This window comes from Melozone crissalis, unplaced genomic scaffold, assembly GCF_028551555.1.
Source record: "Melozone crissalis strain CALT ecotype California unplaced genomic scaffold, PUWL_Pcris_2 ptg000120l_1, whole genome shotgun sequence".
Taxonomy (NCBI): domain Eukaryota; kingdom Metazoa; phylum Chordata; class Aves; order Passeriformes; family Passerellidae; genus Melozone; species Melozone crissalis.
In genome coordinates this window covers 2,419,064-2,436,455 of record NW_026535896.1, presented here as the reverse complement: position 1 = coordinate 2,436,455, position 17,392 = coordinate 2,419,064, and the positions used below count along the sequence as shown (strand labels likewise).

The 17,392-nt window shown below is 55.0% G+C and overlaps 2 protein-coding genes across 4 annotated transcripts; one reads left to right on the top strand and one right to left on the bottom strand.

Annotated features, from left to right (window-relative positions):
* Nucleotides 1–591: 591 nt before the first annotated feature.
* NRGN (neurogranin) lies at nt 592–7,592 on the top strand. 3 transcript variants are annotated; one of them, XR_008484110.1, is made up of 4 exons: nt 592–758; nt 3,116–3,358; nt 6,558–7,244; nt 7,334–7,592. XR_008484110.1 is itself a non-coding variant. In XM_054292895.1 (3 exons), the coding sequence occupies exons 1-2, from the start codon at nt 744–746 to the stop codon at nt 3,320–3,322; spliced, it is 222 nt and encodes a 73-aa protein (XP_054148870.1). In that variant the 5' UTR covers nt 596–743; the 3' UTR covers nt 6,558–6,724. The 3 variants fall into 3 exon arrangements, 1 of the variants encoding a protein (XP_054148870.1); XR_008484111.1 differs by having other exon boundaries at nt 729–758; nt 3,116–3,322; XM_054292895.1 differs by lacking the exon at nt 7,334–7,592 and having other exon boundaries at nt 596–758; nt 3,116–3,322; nt 6,558–6,724.
* Nucleotides 7,593–7,831: 239 nt separating this feature from the next.
* LOC128948259 (endothelial cell-selective adhesion molecule-like) lies at nt 7,832–16,407 on the bottom strand. The gene is made up of 7 exons (XM_054292893.1): nt 16,360–16,407; nt 11,049–11,203; nt 9,587–9,800; nt 9,355–9,510; nt 9,084–9,206; nt 8,848–8,986; nt 7,832–8,461 (listed from the first exon to the last, which is right to left on the bottom strand). The coding sequence occupies exons 1-7, from the start codon at nt 16,403–16,405 to the stop codon at nt 8,110–8,112; spliced, it is 1,185 nt and encodes a 394-aa protein (XP_054148868.1). The 5' UTR covers nt 16,406–16,407; the 3' UTR covers nt 7,832–8,109.
* Between the last annotated feature and the right edge of the window lie 985 nt (nt 16,408–17,392).

The following is a 17,392-nucleotide window of genomic DNA, read 5'->3' as shown; positions in this document are numbered from 1 at the left end:
CCCCAAATGTGAGGGGGGCAGATGCTCCTGTGAGTGGGGAAGGGACCCCCAGACCCCCAAAGTGGATCCCATTCCTCTGCTTGGATGTGCAGCTGGGCACATCAGCCCTGGGGTTCTGTGGGTGCTCGGTGGGACTGTGTGCCCCCATGCCCACCCTTCCTCACCATCTTCATCCTTGCCATCCTCATCCTCACCCTCCTTCAGGACCAAGTCCTAAGTAGGTCAAGAAGGTTTTTTCCCCCCCCATGCAAACCACCCAGGGGGCAAAACCTGCCTCCAGCATCACTGTGGGTCATGTACCTCCCAAAAATGAACCCATCACCCCCATTTGCTATAGCTTTGTCCCCCAAAAAACCCTCCATGCCAAAGGCAGGGCTCATCACATCTTGGCTCGCGTCCTCTGCATGTGATGTTGTATTCCACGAAACTCCAAAGCGAGCTGCCGGCTCCTTTAAGTGTTAGGAGGGAGTTGGAGGCTGCAAAATAAAATTGGAGGAGGGAAAAAAAAAAAAAAATTAAAAAAAAAAAAAGAGAGAAAGGGAGGAAAAAAAAAAATAAGGCACCCCTCCTTCCCCCCCAAAAGCCTGGCAGGGGTGTCGGGCTGATAGGCTCGCCCGGAGGAAAGCGCATTACGTAGGCAAGCGGCTCCGCTCAACTTGCCACCTGCGCCGGGAGAGCTGCCGGGGAAGCGAGATCCTGCCGGAGCCCCTCGCCCGCCGCTGGCCGCCCACCCGCCCTCCGCCATGGACTGCTGCAACGTAGGTGCCCGTGCTTCCTTCCCCGGCCCCGCTCCGCTCCTGCCTTCCATCCCTGCCCACATCCCTGACCCCCCGCGCTGGGGGCTTTGGGGGTTTTGGGGGCTTTGGGGGCTTTGGGGGGGTTTGGGGTGCGGGGGGTGCTGCGCCCACCCAGAGCTCACCCAACTCTGCGGCCCCCCCAGCGCTGCTGCTCCTTCCCCAGCCCCCCGATCCCCACTCCTGCTCACCCCAGTTCGGGCTCCATCCCACGGCCAGCAGCCTGACCCCACAGCCCACGGAGGAAAATCCCCCCCCCCGACCTCGAATCCAGCTTTTATCGAGCTTTTTCTTCCCCCCACCCCACAATTGCTCTACAGGTGGGATCGGGGGTTGCCTATGGAAAAAGGGCTCAATTGGGGTGCACCCCTCTCTCCTCAACCGAGGGTGAGCTCCCCTCCTCCTGCTGAACCAGCCTGGGGAGAAAACCACATCCTTTCTCCCTGACCCCCTGACTTTTCCTGCCCCTTTCCCCCTTTTCCTCCCCCTTTCCCCTTTTTTTTACCCCTTTCCCCATTTTTTCCCCCTTTCCCCACTTTTTCCCCCGTTTTCCTCCTCCTGCTAAGACAGCAGCACAGGGAAAAGCCCCCATCTCTCTTCCTGAGCACCTCCAGAGAGGCAAAGCCCACCCTGGATATAGGATTTTTCCTGCCTGGATGTAGGATTTTTCCTACCTGGATATAGGATTTTTCCTGCCTGGATATAGGATTTCTCCCCTATGTATAGGACTTTTCTCCCTCCTATGTAGGATTTCTCCTTCTGAATATAGGATTTCTCCCCTAGATACAAGTTTTCATCAGCTGCATAGAGGTTTTCACCCCATGGATATGGTGGTTTTCCACTGGATATAGGATTTCTGCTGCGAATATAGGATATGGCCCCCTGTTTATGGGTTTGTGGGTTTTCTTCCCTCAATATAGGATGTCTCCCCTGGATATAGGATTTTTTTCTCCTGAATATATGTTTTTCCTACCTATATACAGGATTTCTCAACTTGGATATAGGTTTCTGCCACCTGTATGTAGGATTTCTTCCCTGAATATAGGATTTCTCCCCTGAATTTAGGATTTCTCCCCTGAATATAGGATTTCTCCCCTGCATATAGGAAATGCCCCCACATATATAGATTTCCTCCACCTGTATATGGTATTTCTCCCCCTGGATATAGGATTTCCTCTCTCCTAATATAGGATTTCTCTCTTGGATATAGGATTTCTCGCCTGGATATAGGATATGCCCCTCCATGTACAGGTTTTCCCCCCTGACTATAGGATTTCCTTCTCCAGATATAGTATTTCTGCCCTGGATATAGGTTTCTCCCACCTGTATATAGGATTTCTCCCCTAGATATAGGTTATTCTCCCCCACCTCTGCATATATAGGATATCTCTCCTGAATATAGGATTTCTTTCCTAGATATAGGATTTCCTTCCCCTGGCTATAGGATTTCTCCCCTGGCTATAGGATTTCCAGCCCTGGCTATAACATTTCCACCCTGGACATATCATTTCCACCTTGGACATATCATTTCCACCTTGGAACTATCCTCACCTTTCACAATGGTAAAACAACCTGAGCAACTTGGTGGAACCATGGCATGCTCCAATGGGATGAACTTCCTCCCCCGTGAATCTACAGCTTCCAAATAAGCCCCCCAAAACTCCTTTAAGTGCCTGTGGGGCAACACAAAGGCGTCACCCCCACAGCTGCTGGCACTGGATCATCCAGTGCCAGCTCATTTCCACCTCATTTCATTTTCCCGTGTTTTTCTTTTTTTTCCCATTGAACTTGGTGCTGAGTCCAGCTGCTCTGGTGGGCTGTGGCAGGAGGGGAATGGGTTACAGTGATTTGTCCTTGGTGGGGCTTTTCCTCCCTTCTGGCATCACTGCTTTCCTAAATTTCCTGATGTTTCCAACCAAAGCCCTGAGGAGGGATGCAGGAGGATGCAACAGGCTATGAGGAAAGGGAAAACTGAGGCACGACCAGCTCATTTTGTGCAGGATGGCCTCCAGCCCTCTGCCAAAAATACCCCCCAGAACCCAACCTCTGCTCCATGGATTTTCCTCTCCCTGCATCATCACCCTGGCTGGACTCTGGCTTCCTGCAGCGTGTGCTCCAGGGTTGCCATTTCCCCAAGACACCCGCAAGCGACCCCAATTTTTAGCAAAACCCCTCATTTTTAGCAAAGGAGCATAATTTTTTAATGAGTAAACCTAATTTTTAGAACAGGGGCTCATTTAAGACCTTCTTGAGCAGATTATTTGGGGAGAGGGCTGAGCTGTTTGAGGTCCCAGCTGTAACCCTGCCATTGGCACCGCCAGGAGGGAGCCTGCACAAAGCTGGACGAGGACATCCTGGACATCCCTTTGGACGATCCCGATGCCAACGCGGCAGCTGCCAAGATCCAGGCTAGTTTCCGTGGCCATATGACCCGCAAGAAGATCAAAGGGGGCGAGATCGATCGGAAAACCAAGGACGCCGAGTGCGCCAACAGCACCCGCGGCGGCGACCTCCGCAACGGCGACTAGGTACCCCCCAAATCCCGCTCTTCCCCCCAAAACTGGGTCATTTCTGCGAGGATGCTGCTCTGAGTGTCCTTTGCTCTGTTGATTTGGGATGGAGCATCCTTCCCTGCAGACATTTGGGATGGAGCATTCTGCTCTGTGCAGATATGGGATGGAGCATCCTTCCCTGCAGACATTTGGGATGGAGCATCCTTCCCTGTGCAGATATGGGATGGAGCATTCTGCTCTGTGCAGATTTGGGATGGAGCATCCTTCCCTGTGCAGATTTGGGATGGAGCATTCTGCTCTGCACAGATATGGGATGGAGCATCCTTCCCTGCTCAGATTTGGGATGGAGCATCCTTCCCTGTGCAGATATGGGATGGAGCATCCTTCACTGTGCATATTTGGGATGGAGCATCCTTCCCTGTGCAGATTTGGGATGGAGCAACCTTCCCCACGCTGATTTGGGATGGAGCATCCTTCCCTGTGCAGATTTGGGATAGAGCATCCTTCCCTGTAGAGATTTGGGATGGAGCATTCTGCTCTGCACAGATTTGGGATGGAGCATCCTTCCCTGTGCAGATTTGGGATGGAGCAACCTTCCCCACACTGGTTCAAGGTGGAGAAGGGTTTTTTCCTCCCAGGAGATGGAAACACACAGGCAGGCAGCCCCTGCCTTGCCCTAAATTTGGGTGCGCGCCGTAGTAGTTGGGAAGGATGGGAAGTAGGATGGGAAGGCGCAGCCCTAGATTTGGATTGAATCTCTCCCTTAGCAACACCACCCCGAGCGCCTCGCCTCAGCACATGCTATTTTTAAAAGCCTGTGTCACAGTCTCCTGGCAGGAAAAGGTAAATTTAAAAAGCGCCCACGGTGCCGAGGCCGCGTGGCATTGGAGCCCCGGTGGTGGCAGCGCCGTGCCCGGGCCGTGCCCTGCGCTGTGCCGGTGCCGGGAGCGCGGGATGGCCCCGGAGAGCGGCGGGGCCCGCTCGGGGTTAGCGGCGGGGAGGGAGCGCTGCCGGCTCGGCCACGTGAGTGTGGCGGGGCTGGGGGAGATGCAGCTGCGATGGAGCTGGGATGGAGCTGGGGTGCAGCTGGGATGGAACTGGGATGCAGGTGGGATGAGACTGGGGTGCAGCTGGGATGGAACTGGGATGAGACTGGGGAGCAGCTGGGATGAGACTGGAATGCAGCTGGGATGGAACTGGGGTGCAACTGGGAAGGAACTGGGATGGAGCTGGGATGCAGCTGGGATGGGACTGGGATGCAGTGGGCATGAGACTGGGGTGCAGCTGGGATGAGATTGGGATACAGCTTGGATGGAGCTGGGGTGCAGCTGGAAAGGAACTGGGGTGCAGCTGGGATGGAACTGGGATGGAACTGAGGTGCAGCTGGGATGAGACTGGGGTGTAGCTGGGATGGAACTGGGATGCAGTGGGGATGGATAGGAGTGCAATGGGGATTCAGTGCAGATGCAGTGGGGATGGACTGAAGATGCAGCGGGAATGCAGTGGGGAGGAAGAGGAGGATGCAGTGAGGATGCAGTGGAGATTCAATAAGGCTGCAGTGGGAAGGAACTGGGGATGCAGTGGGGATGGAAGTGGAGCTCAGCTGGGACACAGTGGGGATGAACTGAGGGTAGAGTGGGAACAGAACTGAGATGTGATGGGGGAGCAATGGGGATGCAGTGGGAATGCACTGGCGAGTCAGTGAAAATGCAGTGAGCATGCACTGAGGATGGAGAGGGAATTCAGTGGGGCTGGGATGAGAATGAACTGAGGATGCAGTGGGGGTTTTGTGAAAATCCAGTGGGGACAGTGTGGAAACACAGTGAGGCTGCAGTGGGGCTCCAAAGGGGATGCAGTGAAGATGTGAGGGGATGAACTGGGGATGCAGTGGGGATTCAATGGGACTGCAGTGAGGGTTGAGCAGGGATGCACTGGGGCTGCACTGGAGCTGCAGTGAGGATGTCAGAGGGCTGCAGTGAGGAGGCAGCTGCCAAGTGTAGTTGCTGTGCAGCTTCCTAGGGCCCAGAGGTTCCTTTGGGGTGTCTTATTAGGGGGGCTGAGCAGGTTGGCAGCAGGGCAGCCGGGTTCCCCTCCTCCTGTCACGGTGCTCTGCCTAGGGGGTGCATGCAGGGGTCCCCCCCCAGGTTCCTGGGCTGGGTGAGGGCAGTGTGGGCAGCAGTGGAGGCAGGACAAGGGTGCAGGCAGGGTGTGGGCGGGCTGCAAGTACAGCACGGGCAGGGTGTGGGCAGGGGGAGGGCACGGAGAGGGGGCAGGCTGCAGGAGCAGCCCGGGAGCAGGGGGCAGGGCGTGGGCAGGGTGCAGTCAGGGCACGGGGTACAAACAAAGCTCAGGGTGCAGGGTACGGGCAGGGTGAAGGCTGCAGGGTGCAGACAGGGCATGGGGAGCAGGCAGGCACAGGGTGCAGAGAGCACTAAAGGGCACAGGGTACAGGCAAGGCTCAGGGTGCAGGGCACAGGGAGGGCACAGGATGAAGGGTACAGGCAGAGTGCAGGGCACAGGGTACAGGCAAGGCTCAGGGTTCAGGGTACAGGCAGGGCAGGGTGCAGGGAGGGCACAGGGTGCAGAGAGCATTAAAGGTGCCGGCAGGGCACAGGGTGAAGGGTACAGGCAGGGTGCAGGGCACAGGGTATAAACAAGGCTCAGGGTGCAGGGTACAGGCAGGGTGAAGGCTGCAGGGTGCAGACAGGGCATGGGGAGCAGAGAGCACTAAAGGTGCCAACAGGGCATGAGGTACAGACAAGACTCAGGGGTACAGACAGGGTGCAGGGCACAGAGAACAAACAAGGCTCAGGGTGCAGGGAGGGCACAGGGTACAGAGAGCACTAAAGGTGCAGGCAGGGCACAGAGCGCAGGGTACAAACAAGGCTCAGGGTGCAGGGTACAGGCAGGGTGGAGGGTGAAGGGTACAGGCAGGCATAGGGTGCAGAGAGCACTAAAGGTGCAGACAGGACATGAGGTACAGACAAGACTCAGGGGTACAGACAGGGTGCAGGGCACAGGATACAGGCAAGGCTCAGGGTTCACAGTACAGGGTACGGGGTACAGACAAGGCTCAGGGTACAGGGCACAGGCAGGGCACAGGGTACAGGCAAGGCTCAGGGTACAGGGTACAGGGTGAAGGGTACAGACAAGGCTCAGGGTACAGGGCACAGGCAGGGCACAGGGTACAGGGTACAGGGTACAGGCAGGCCGTGCCCAGGCTGACCTCTCGCTCTCTCCTTGCTTGCAGGGGCCACCAGCTGCTGACCGGACACCCCTCGCCACCGACCCCCTCCCAGCGCTGCCCGCCGAGGCCCAGGAGCCCCCGCTTCACCCCCTGCCCCCCGCATGCGTCCCCCAGGGTCCCCCCACAGCCAGGCCCCGCCCCTGTCCCTGGCTGTCCCCCCCCACCCCAGACATCCCCCGCCCCAATAAACGCCCCTGCCAGAGCCCCGGCCTGTCCTCGGTGCCTTCTGATGCCACCGGCAGAGCGGGGAGGTCACAGCGGGCAGGGGGAGGGCTGGAGGTGCCAGCAGGGACCTCCCATGTGTGTGTACAACACGCTCCAGGCACGTGTGACATCTCTGCCAGGCTGGGACGCGACATCAGGGTGTGCTGTGACATCACTGTGGGTGGGAGATGACCTGTGAGGTGCTGGCATGAGATGGGTGGTGATGTCACTACTGGACAAGTGACAGCTGCTGTGACACCATGCAGGTGTGTGTGACGTCACTGCTGGGTGTGTGACACTGTACAGGTGTGTGTGACACTGTACAGGTGTGTGTGACGTCACTGCTGGGTGTGTGACACTGTACAGGTGTGTGTGACACCGTACAGGTGTGTGTGATGTCACTGCTGGGTGTGTGACACTGTACAGGTGTGTGTGGCACTGTACAGGTGTGTGTGATGTCACTGCTGGGTGTGTGACATAATACAGGTGTGTGTGACACTGTACAGGTGTGTGTGACGTCACTGCTGGGTGTGTGACACTCTACAGGTGTGTGTGACATGTGTGATGCCATGCAGGTGTGTGTGATGGGTGGAGTGACATCATTCCACTGTGTGTGATGTCACCACCAGGCGTGACTGTGGGTGTGACATCATACAGGCACGTGTCACGTCCCTGCTGTGTGATACTAAGTGTGACATCATGCAGGCACACATGACATCCCTGATGGACATGTGACATGCATGTATGGCATCATCCAGGCCTCAGTCAGGTGCTGTGATGTCACACACTCATTGTGGCATCGCACCCCCTGACACAGGGAGTGACATCACAGTCATTGGGTGTGACGATGTCACCTCAGCCTGAGGAGCTTGGCTGGTGCACTGTGACATCACCCTGCCCCGTGACATCACCCAGAAGGTCGTGGGACATCCCTCCCTGCCTCGAAATCCGCACAAACTCACCCAAAGCGCCGGTGCTGGGCAGCGCAGCAGCTTTTAATCAGAAAACCCCTAAAAAAAGTGTGTGTGTGTGTCCCCATCACCTCCCTCCCCCCACCCCTACTTTCTTTTGTGAAAAAAATCCCTCATTTCACCTGATATATAGATATAGAAAAAAAAAAAACCATAAAAGGGGACCCCCCTGAGGCAGGGCTGGGGCTGGTTTGGGGGGTGATATTTATGGGGTCCCTCCAAATGCAGAGAGCCCCTGCACCCATTAAACACACCCACGATGAGTCCAGCTGCTCGAGGCATCTGTTAAAAAGAAAAGGAAACCCCAAAAAGGGACCAAAACCACCCCAGGAATCGGGGAGTGGGATGGGCTGGCTGTGGGCACCCCGTTTTTGGGGTGCTCACACCAAGGAGCCCGCTCGGCTCTGCGCTGGCACCATGACTGGCACGGCTCCGGCCCGTGCCAGGCTGGAGGGGGGCAGCGCGCCCGCGGCGGCAGTGGGGGGCTCCGGGCGGCGCCGGGGGGTCCCGTTGGCGGCGGGGGGGGACAGGCTGGGGGGCCGTGCCCCTGCCCGGGGCGGGGGGCCCCGGTAGCTGCCGGTGCTGGTGAGGATGGAGGCGGTGTCGGACGGGGCTCTGGCTCCGTAGCCTTGCCGCGTGCCCGCGATGGAGGACAGCGTGCTGGTTTTGGACAGGGTGTCTGAGGCCGGCCTCCTCGGCCATGAAGGGGTTTTGGGGGCCACGGCGTCTTCCCTGCCAAGAGGGGAGAGTGTCAGAGAGATCAGCCCTGGGAACCCTTCCATCCCTCCATCCCTCCCTCCACAGCGTACTCTCCCTGAGCAGTGAGGGTGAGCAGACATCCTGGACCCCCAAACAGAGGGACAAAAGGGAGAGGGAAAAACAGGTGGAAAATCCCCTTGTTAATTCTGAAACCTCATAACAACTGGCCAGAGGTGGAAACTTTCTTCCTGATTGCTGCCTCTGGAGCATATTGATGACCGGCCAGAGATGAAGAACTCCTCCCCACTATTAACTCTGAGCCTGAGAAATGATGGGCCAGAGGTGGAAACACCCTCCTTGCCCATTAACCCTGAAACCTAATGATTATTTGAACCCCCTCCACAGGAAGAGTTCCTCACTTGATCTCATTGGCTCCCTCCTCCTGGCTGTCACGTTTTTTCCTCCTGTAGCCAACAAACTTCTGGGCAAAGAAGATGATGGTGGCAAGGGCACCCAGGGAGCCCAGCACGGCGCCGGCGATGACTGCTTTGGTGCTTGCTGCCAGAGAGAGACAGAGATTCCCTCATTGCCTTATTCCCATAGGGACCTCATGGGGACTGTGTCCCCTTCCCCAACCCTGTGGACACGTACTCACTTGATTGTACCTCCAGGACAATGCTGCAGTTCTCAGAACCTGCTTCGTTTTCAGCCCTGCAGACGTAGACCCCCGACATTTCCAGGGAGAGGTTGGTCAGCTTGAGGGTGCCCTTGGCCCGGTCTGCAGGTGAGAAATTTGGGTGCTGCCTCACCCAAAGCCACTCCCACACCCTCCACCTCCTCGTGCAGGAAGTGCTCAAGGGGATGAAATCTGAATCTTCTCAGGATGTTCCAGCCCACTCCCCAGCCCCACACTGGTGCCACCTTACCCTGGGCAGGGGGAAAGAAGACCTGCAGGGTGGGCGGCTCGCGCTGCCACTGGTACATGGGCGAGGGCTTCCCCTTCTTGGAGGAGCAGCTCAAGGTGACGTTGGCCCCCACGACGGCGTTGCCGTGCAGCTGGCACGTGGGGGTGGCCGGCGGCACTGTGGGCACAGGTGTTAGTCCTGAGGGACACCATGGGGAGCGCCAAGGGAGCCGGGGGGACTGGGGGAGCCTTACCCAGCACGGTGAGGTTGATGAGGCCGACGTTCTTGTGCATCCTGATGATGTCATCCACCACGTTGACCGTGCACATGTACTGACCCGAGTCTTGCTCGCGGGTGGCGTTGATGAGCAGCGAGATGTTGCGGGTCTCGATGGGATGCAGGAACCCCACGCGGGACTTCAGATCTGTCTCCTCCACCTTCACCACCCCGCCTATGACTGACAGGATCTGCATTGGGGAAATACCACATGCTTTTGCTTCCAGATCGTGCTGCTGGAGAGAAAAGCCCCTCAAAATCCCATAAGCCCCCTCCAGCCTTACCTCTGCTGCAGGCAGCTCCCCACCACAGGCACAAATACCCCTGGCATGGGCACTATGAGCAACTGTTCCATCAGGAGCATCTCCCCATCAGGAGCACTCCAAGTGGTGCCCCATTGTGGACATTTCCCATTGTAGGCACCATGGGCATTTCCCAAGGACATCTCCCCACCAGGGGTATCTCGCACCTTCCTATTGCAGGCACCCCGGGCATGATCCCAGTGTGGGCATCTCCCCTCATGGGCACAATGAGCACTTCCCCACCACAGGCACCTCCTGATCATGAGGACCACAGTCATCTCCCCAGTGTAAGCATTTCCCACCATGGACACCACAACACCTGCCTGTACAGGCATCTCCCCATCTTGGATGTCTCCCCGTCTTGTGTCTCTCCCTGCTGTGGGCACCACAACATCTCCCTACTGCAGGCACTGTGGGCATGACCTCATTGTGGGCATCTACACATCACCATGAGCACCCTCCATCAAGGGTACCCCCATGGTGGGCACCATGAGATCCCCCCATGGTGGACACCACCCCCTCACGGGCACTACAAGCAGCTCCCCATGGGTATGGGGATGGCACCATGGCTATGTCCCCATGGTGAGCACCATGAGCATGTCCCCCGTGGTGGTCATCTCCTCATGGTGGGTGCCATGAACTTCACCCCATCATGGGCCAACTGTCCACCATGGGCACCACAAGCATGGCCCCACTGTGGGAACCCCACACATCTCCCCATGGGCACATCCCCACCATGAGCATCTCCCCTTTGTGGGCATCTCCCCATCATGGGCACCACGTCCTTCCCATGGACACTTATCCACTGTGGGCCACCATGAGGATCCCCCTTCATGGGCATTTACCCATTGTGGGCATTTCCCTGCACGGGCACCATGAGCACCATCCCATTGTGAGCATCAATGGTGGGCACCATGAGCTTCCTTCCAGCATAGCCACCTCATCATCATGGGCTTCCTTCCATCATGGCCACCTCATCATCATGGGCATCCTTCCACCATGGGCACTGTGCCCACTACCCCATGGTGGGCACCATAATCTTCCCCCCATCATGGGCACCACCAGCAGCCCCTCCATGGTCCCTGACCAGCTTGGTCCCCTCCATCTCCAGTCCTGCAGCCCCTGCCCTCTCCTCACCTGGAAGGGAGCAGGTTTCTTGTTCAGCATCCAGGTGATGTAGGGCTCTTGGTGGGAGTGGCTGGAGTACCAGACAGGCAGCACTGCCTGCTGCCCCTCCACAGAGAACACCAGGCTCGTCCCCACGTGCACCTCCAGCACGGCCAAGGAGACACCTGCCCATGGGAGAGGGAAGAAATGGGAAATGACTCAACCCCAGGTGCTACTTCTCCACAAAACCTCACTGTGAGAAAAACCCCCATTCCCAAGACAAAAACAACAATCCCAGGTTATCACCAGGAAGCTGAGCCAAGAGAACATTCTGCCTCCTTCCCTGCCACAGGAAGGGCTTTCCGCCTGCTCCGGAGGACGCGGGACGTTGCTGCTCCCTCCCACCCCAGCTTCCGCCCCACACTCAGCTTGGGAATTCCTAAGGCACAAGTCACCCTTCCCAGGAAACAGCCAAATCCAGCAGGCAGACACCCCCTTAGCTCAGTACTGGGGTACTCCCAGCCTCCCGTGATGCTGCACCAGATCCCATGGGATTTATTTGTAGGGCTCTCCCATGTGCGCCCCACAAGCCTTTCCCAGCATCCCATTTTTGCTGCCAGCACTGAACTGGGATAATCCATCAGTGGCTTCCTCTGGTACCCCATCTCATTTGACCCCAAATATCCCATCCCAGCCCCCTGTGTCCCCTGCATCCCAGCATCCCCCAAGCCCCACTGGGAGGGGTTGATGGGGTAAGGGTGGTACCACGGACCAGAGAGGGATGCTCAGCTCCTGGGGGAAGATCATTCCCCAGCTTTGCCCCTAAGGCTCGGCCAGAAAATTAATCAGCCCAGGCCAGGCTGAGTTTGTGCTGGGGCTGGTTTGTTTTTCCCAGGGGAACATCAGCAGGCCCTGCATGCCAGCAGCTCCATCCCTGCATCCATCCAGCATCGATCCGTGACCCTGGCTGGCCCTGCCCTGCCAGCGCCCCAGGGATGCCTCACATCGGGATGCAGGGGGAAAGGATGGTGCTGCCCCCTCATCCCAAACCCTCAGTTTGGGGGGAAAAGGAAGGATTTCGGGAGCTTTCAATAACCTCACACTTTTCCCTAAGAGCTCAGAGGTTTTAATTGGATTTTTCCAGGGTGGGAAGAGGGAAACAAGGAGCTGGGGGGTATTTTTAGCCTCCTCCCGCATCCGTTCATCCCCCTCCTGGCAAGGCATGGGTGCCATTTCCGGACGGAGCCTTCCAGCTCCAGGCAGGAAACTCTGCTCCGGCTGATAAGTCTTCTCAGGAATTAAAAAAAAAAATAATTACATTTCCTTTCTCTGGTGAAAAACTGGGAGAAATAAGGCCCAGTCTGGTGAGGATGCGTAAAAATAGCTCACCCAGGCTAAGAACATAAACCTTTAAATCCTGGAGGGGTTGGGGGGGGGAGATGCTGGAGGCGCCTGCAGGTCCCAAATCATTGATAATATTATTTATTCATTATATAAAGCTGTGGTATCAGATCCAATAGAGAGTATGGAAAAATAATGGTAATTATAGTGTATTTATATGTAATTATACAGATAATTGTATGAAATTTAGAGAAAGTGGAAAGAAATATGGGATGGCAACTCATTAAATTGGAATTTCCAGAACAAAATAGATCATTGAGAACATATAATTTATAACAGTTATAAATATAGGTATATTTTTGTAAGAATAGGGATAATAGCGGGGATGTGAAAGTGATAATAGTGCTCAGAATAATGAGAGTAATGATCAAAGTGAGAATAATAATTCTAAAAGTGGGAATAATAATGATAAAAGTTATATTAATAATGATAATAATAATAGTGATTATAATAATTGTAACAATGATTCCAATACAATAACAACTACAGTCATAATAATGATAATACTGATAATAAGAATAGAAATAGAAATAGAAATAGAAATAGAAATAGAAACAATAATAATAATAATAATAATAATGTTCATTAATTATGCAGATTACATAGCCCCTAAACCTCCCTGCATTCCCAACAACTGGGAAAATCAAGGTCTTTTCAGCCCAGATCTCCATCATTATAAAAGTGTGTGAAATTGGAATAGTCTAGAAGAAAATAGATTATATTCAATAATTGTATTGTAATTTCTATTAGAAATATTAGAGATAACAGGTAATAGACCTGGTTGAAGAATTATAATTGTAATTTAATAAAAACAATTCTAACAGTTATATTAGTTACAAAAACAATTGTAACAGTGATTATAATGATATTAGTAAAAAAAGAGTGATAAGTATAATGATGATAATGATAATAATAAAAAAATTATTAATAATACCGATCATTAATGATGCAGATGGCTTCAATAAATGACTCCACAGCTTCTACACCCCTGTGCATCCCCAGCACCTGGGGAAATCCAGGTGTTTCACTCCACATCCTCCATCAGCATGGCTTTTTGGGCACAAAAAAGGTGCTGGGGATTCCTGAGGAAATCCAGGCTCCAGAGAGGGAAAAATGTTCTGGCACCAGCCAGAGGATTCCCATTGCACCCCAAGGCATCAAAACAGCCCCGTGTGCCTCAGAGCTGCTCCCTGCTGCAAACCCGGCGGTGTTAACCCTGAAAGCTAATGAGGAGCACGTTAATTATGTTAATTGTGCTCTGGGGCTGCACCTTTGCTCTGCCATCCTTAAAACTCCTGTGGCAACAGGAGATCCCAGCTCCGTCATCTCCCCTCCAGTGTATGGGGGAGAGGGAGATGGGTCCTGATCTGAAGGGTGCTCGCTCCCCAAATCCCTTTTCTTGCAGAATTCACCCAAATTCGCCATCTCAGACAGGTGTGACCCTCAGAAAGGCTGGTGGGGCTGGGTTTGGAGCTGCGGGCACGGGACGAACCCCCTGGCACAGCTCTGCCTTTGGCCACCTCGACGCTGCAAATCCTCTAATGCTTTAACCAGATCGAAAAAATTAAGCTGCTCGTGGTGCTCATACTCATCCAGGGGGGCCTGGGGCCCTCAGCCCCTCCTGCTGCTCTTTGGGCTCAAAACCTGGGTTTTGATCCAGCTGCCCTGAGCTAAACACCTGCCCGGGTGTTTTCCCCCCCGCCCCAGCCCATCTGCTGGGATTTTTTGCATATGGAAAAGCAAAATAGATTTAAACTTACCTTTAAAATAGCCATAATTTTTTTTCCCCTATTAAATAAATATCTTACAATTTAGCATTTGAAAATACTTTAAATTTTCCCGTGACAAAACATTTAAAAACAGCTTTCAATTTCCCTTTGAATTCATTCCCTATGGAAAAAAAAATCACCTTTAAATCCCTGCAATCTTAACATTAATCCCTGCTGATATCAATCACCCTACCCTCATCTAAAATTTTATCCTTTCACCCCCAAATAAAAGCTGTTTCCTGGCTCTGGCACACCCTGAACCCCCAAAAAAGCAAATTCCCCCTGCAGCCCCCTCCCCAAATCTCTAAACCATGAACTGCAGGGGAATTAAATCCCGGAGGCGGTTGGGGTTTGATGACCCCAGTTGATAGGATTAAGGCGCTGGAGTCATGTGAAACCCAGACCCAAATTAAATCCCAAAAGACCAAGCTTGGGATTTAAAATACACAGCGGGAATCTGTCCGGAAAAGGGACCCTTGAAAAAGCTTGGAAAAAGGTCAAGGAGCATCTCAGCACTGCAAGGCAGCCTTCCCTTTTTTAAAAATTATTTTTGGGGAATTTTTTTTCCCTTTTCTTCCCTAAACTTTGACTATTTATAAACGGGCAGATAGGAGATGCCGGGCTGTGCAGCGTCCCTTGGGAAAATCCACAGCGGCATTTCTCACGACCCCGGGGGCAGGGGGGGGCCAGAAAGTGCCCTATCCTCCAGAGAGACCAAATTTGGGGAAAAAAAATTAAATAATGCAATAATCATATGTGACTTTGCTATAGATGGAAACATGCTTCACCCCTGGGGTGGGAGGGAGAGGCGGAGATGGGATGGGATGGGATGGAGATGGGCAGGGGACGAGATTGGGATGGGATTGAGGAAGGGATTGGGGTTGGGATTGGATAGGGACTGGGAAGAAAACAGGGATGACAAACATCCCTCATTTTGCTTTTCCCCATCACGATCTCATGAGGATCCCACGGGACGAGGAAGGACTGCTTGAAAGCAAAACTAAAGGAAAAACACACATTTGGGGTACAAAAGGGTCTTTTTTGCTGCATTTTTGAGCTATCAGTGCCCGTGATGTCACATCCCTGGGCTCAAGTGTGATTTTTTTTGGTGGGAATCCATCACGATTTCATGCAGAAAACGCCATCGGGATGCGGCAAAGGAACGCCCTGGTGGGATTTAAGGGCTGAGAGACCCCCATGCCTCATACAAGCATGCTTTAGTTAACTTTTATCAAGGAAGAAAACCTTCAAGGAGGAACAAGTGGCGGCTCCAGGACCCCCACCCAGTGTTCCGTGGAAGGAAATGCTGCTGCCATTGTTTTTGGGGCCGTTTCCTTTCTCCAAAGGCCTCTCCTTCGCTGGGAACGCCAAAGGATGTTTTCTTTTGGAGCAACCGTGGCAAGTTCCAAAAAGACTCAAATAGGGTGGGAAATTAGGGGTGGAAGAAGGGAAAAACCCATGGACAGAGAAGCGTTGAGATCCCTCACCTCCAAACCAGCTGGGATGGCTGTGCAGCACCAGTAAACAAGGGAAAACAAGTGGATTTTTCCTGCCCAGTGCCACGCAGGGAAGTGAACTGTGCACTCACTTTGGAGTCCCTGGCGTGTCCCCATTTGGGGGTACATCGGGTTTGGGGGTGCTGGAAGCGGCTGTTGGGCAGCTCCAAGGTACAAATGGCTTTTCCCAGAAAGACTCAGATTTTCTCCACTGTGGGCACTCTTAAAAAGGGAGGGGGATGGATCTCTCCCCTCTTTCCCCCCCCCCCTGCCTGCTGGGGTAGGGGACCGGGGGCACAGAGACAGGTGGGTGCTGTGACCCCCGCCCCTGGTACCCCACGGTCCATGGATTTAGGGTGGTCCTTCCCGGTGCCACCCTAAATCTTCCCGGCGGTGTCGGGATCCCGGGCGCCTCCGGCTGCTCCCACACCCTGCCCGGTGCCCCCTCGGTATCTCCGGGTCCTGCCCGATGCTTTCCCAAAATCTCCCGCTCGTCCTGCCCGCTCCATCCCGCTTTTCCCGCGTCCCGCCGCTCCCAGCGCGTCCTGCCCCGTGCCCGCCGCGCTACCCCGATCCCCCGCCAGCACCGCCCGACCTCGCCCGCTGCATCCCCACAGCTCCGCCGCGTCCTGCCCGGCATCCCCCGGCCCCCCGGTGCCCCCGGGGCTCGCTCACCCAGCAGCGCCGCCAGCGCCAGCGCCGCCCGCCGCAGCGCGCCCATGGCCGGAGCCGCAGCAGGTGCCGGGGGGGCGCCGGGGGCGGGACCGCGCAGGTGGGGGCGGGCCCGAGCCCACCACACCCCGTGGGGGTGTCCCGGCCCCGCACGGACCCTCCCCCGGGGGTCCGGCCCTCCCCCGCCCCACAGCGCGCGGTTATTCATTAGTTGTGTGCGTTATTAGTAGTTATAGCAGGGTTAAGGGGGGTGCGGTGCGGCACCGCAATGTCAAATGTCACCCCCGCCATGGGGAGCACGGGGACCCCAAACCCGCCCCATTCTCATCCCTCCCACGCCAGTAGGGTGGAACATCCCGTTCTGCATCCCTCACACTCATCCAACACCCCCCGGCCTTCAGATAAACGCATCGATCCTGAAAAATAAACAATATCCAAAAAAAGGGCAATTTTGAGTACCTGGTTCTCGGGAGCCTCCTGCCCGGCTCAGCCAGGGTTATCCCGGTCCTCGATCAGAGCAGGGTCAGACCTCGAAGCCCCAGCAGAGATTAGACACTGGCGGAGGAGGAGGAGGCGGCGGGGGCAGAATTAATCCCTCCTCGTAAATCCAGCCTGGCCTCCAGCACTGCAGGATCCCGGCAGCAAGGAGGCTTTGGGGATCGACCTGGCTTGATCCCACCGGGACCCCACCTCTCCCTGACAGCATCCTCACCCTCTGATGCACCCCATGCTCCCAACCCAGCAGCTTTGGGGCAACTCACCTCGTTCTCCCTCTAGTTGAAGGCTGAGAGTGGGGAGAAAGCATTGGTGACCCACTGGTGACCTGCTCCCCTTCCTCACTCCACACCTCAGGGCTCAAAGGTGATGCCAACTTGCAGATGGGCACTGACCCTTACTTCTTTCAGGGATTCTGGGAGCCTCTGCAGGAAAAGCAACAGCTCTGGCGGTGCTCACCCCTCATAAAAAAAAATGCAACTCCTCAACTCCTCCAACAATGACCCCAGGAGCAAAGCCCTGATGGGAAAATCCACAGAGA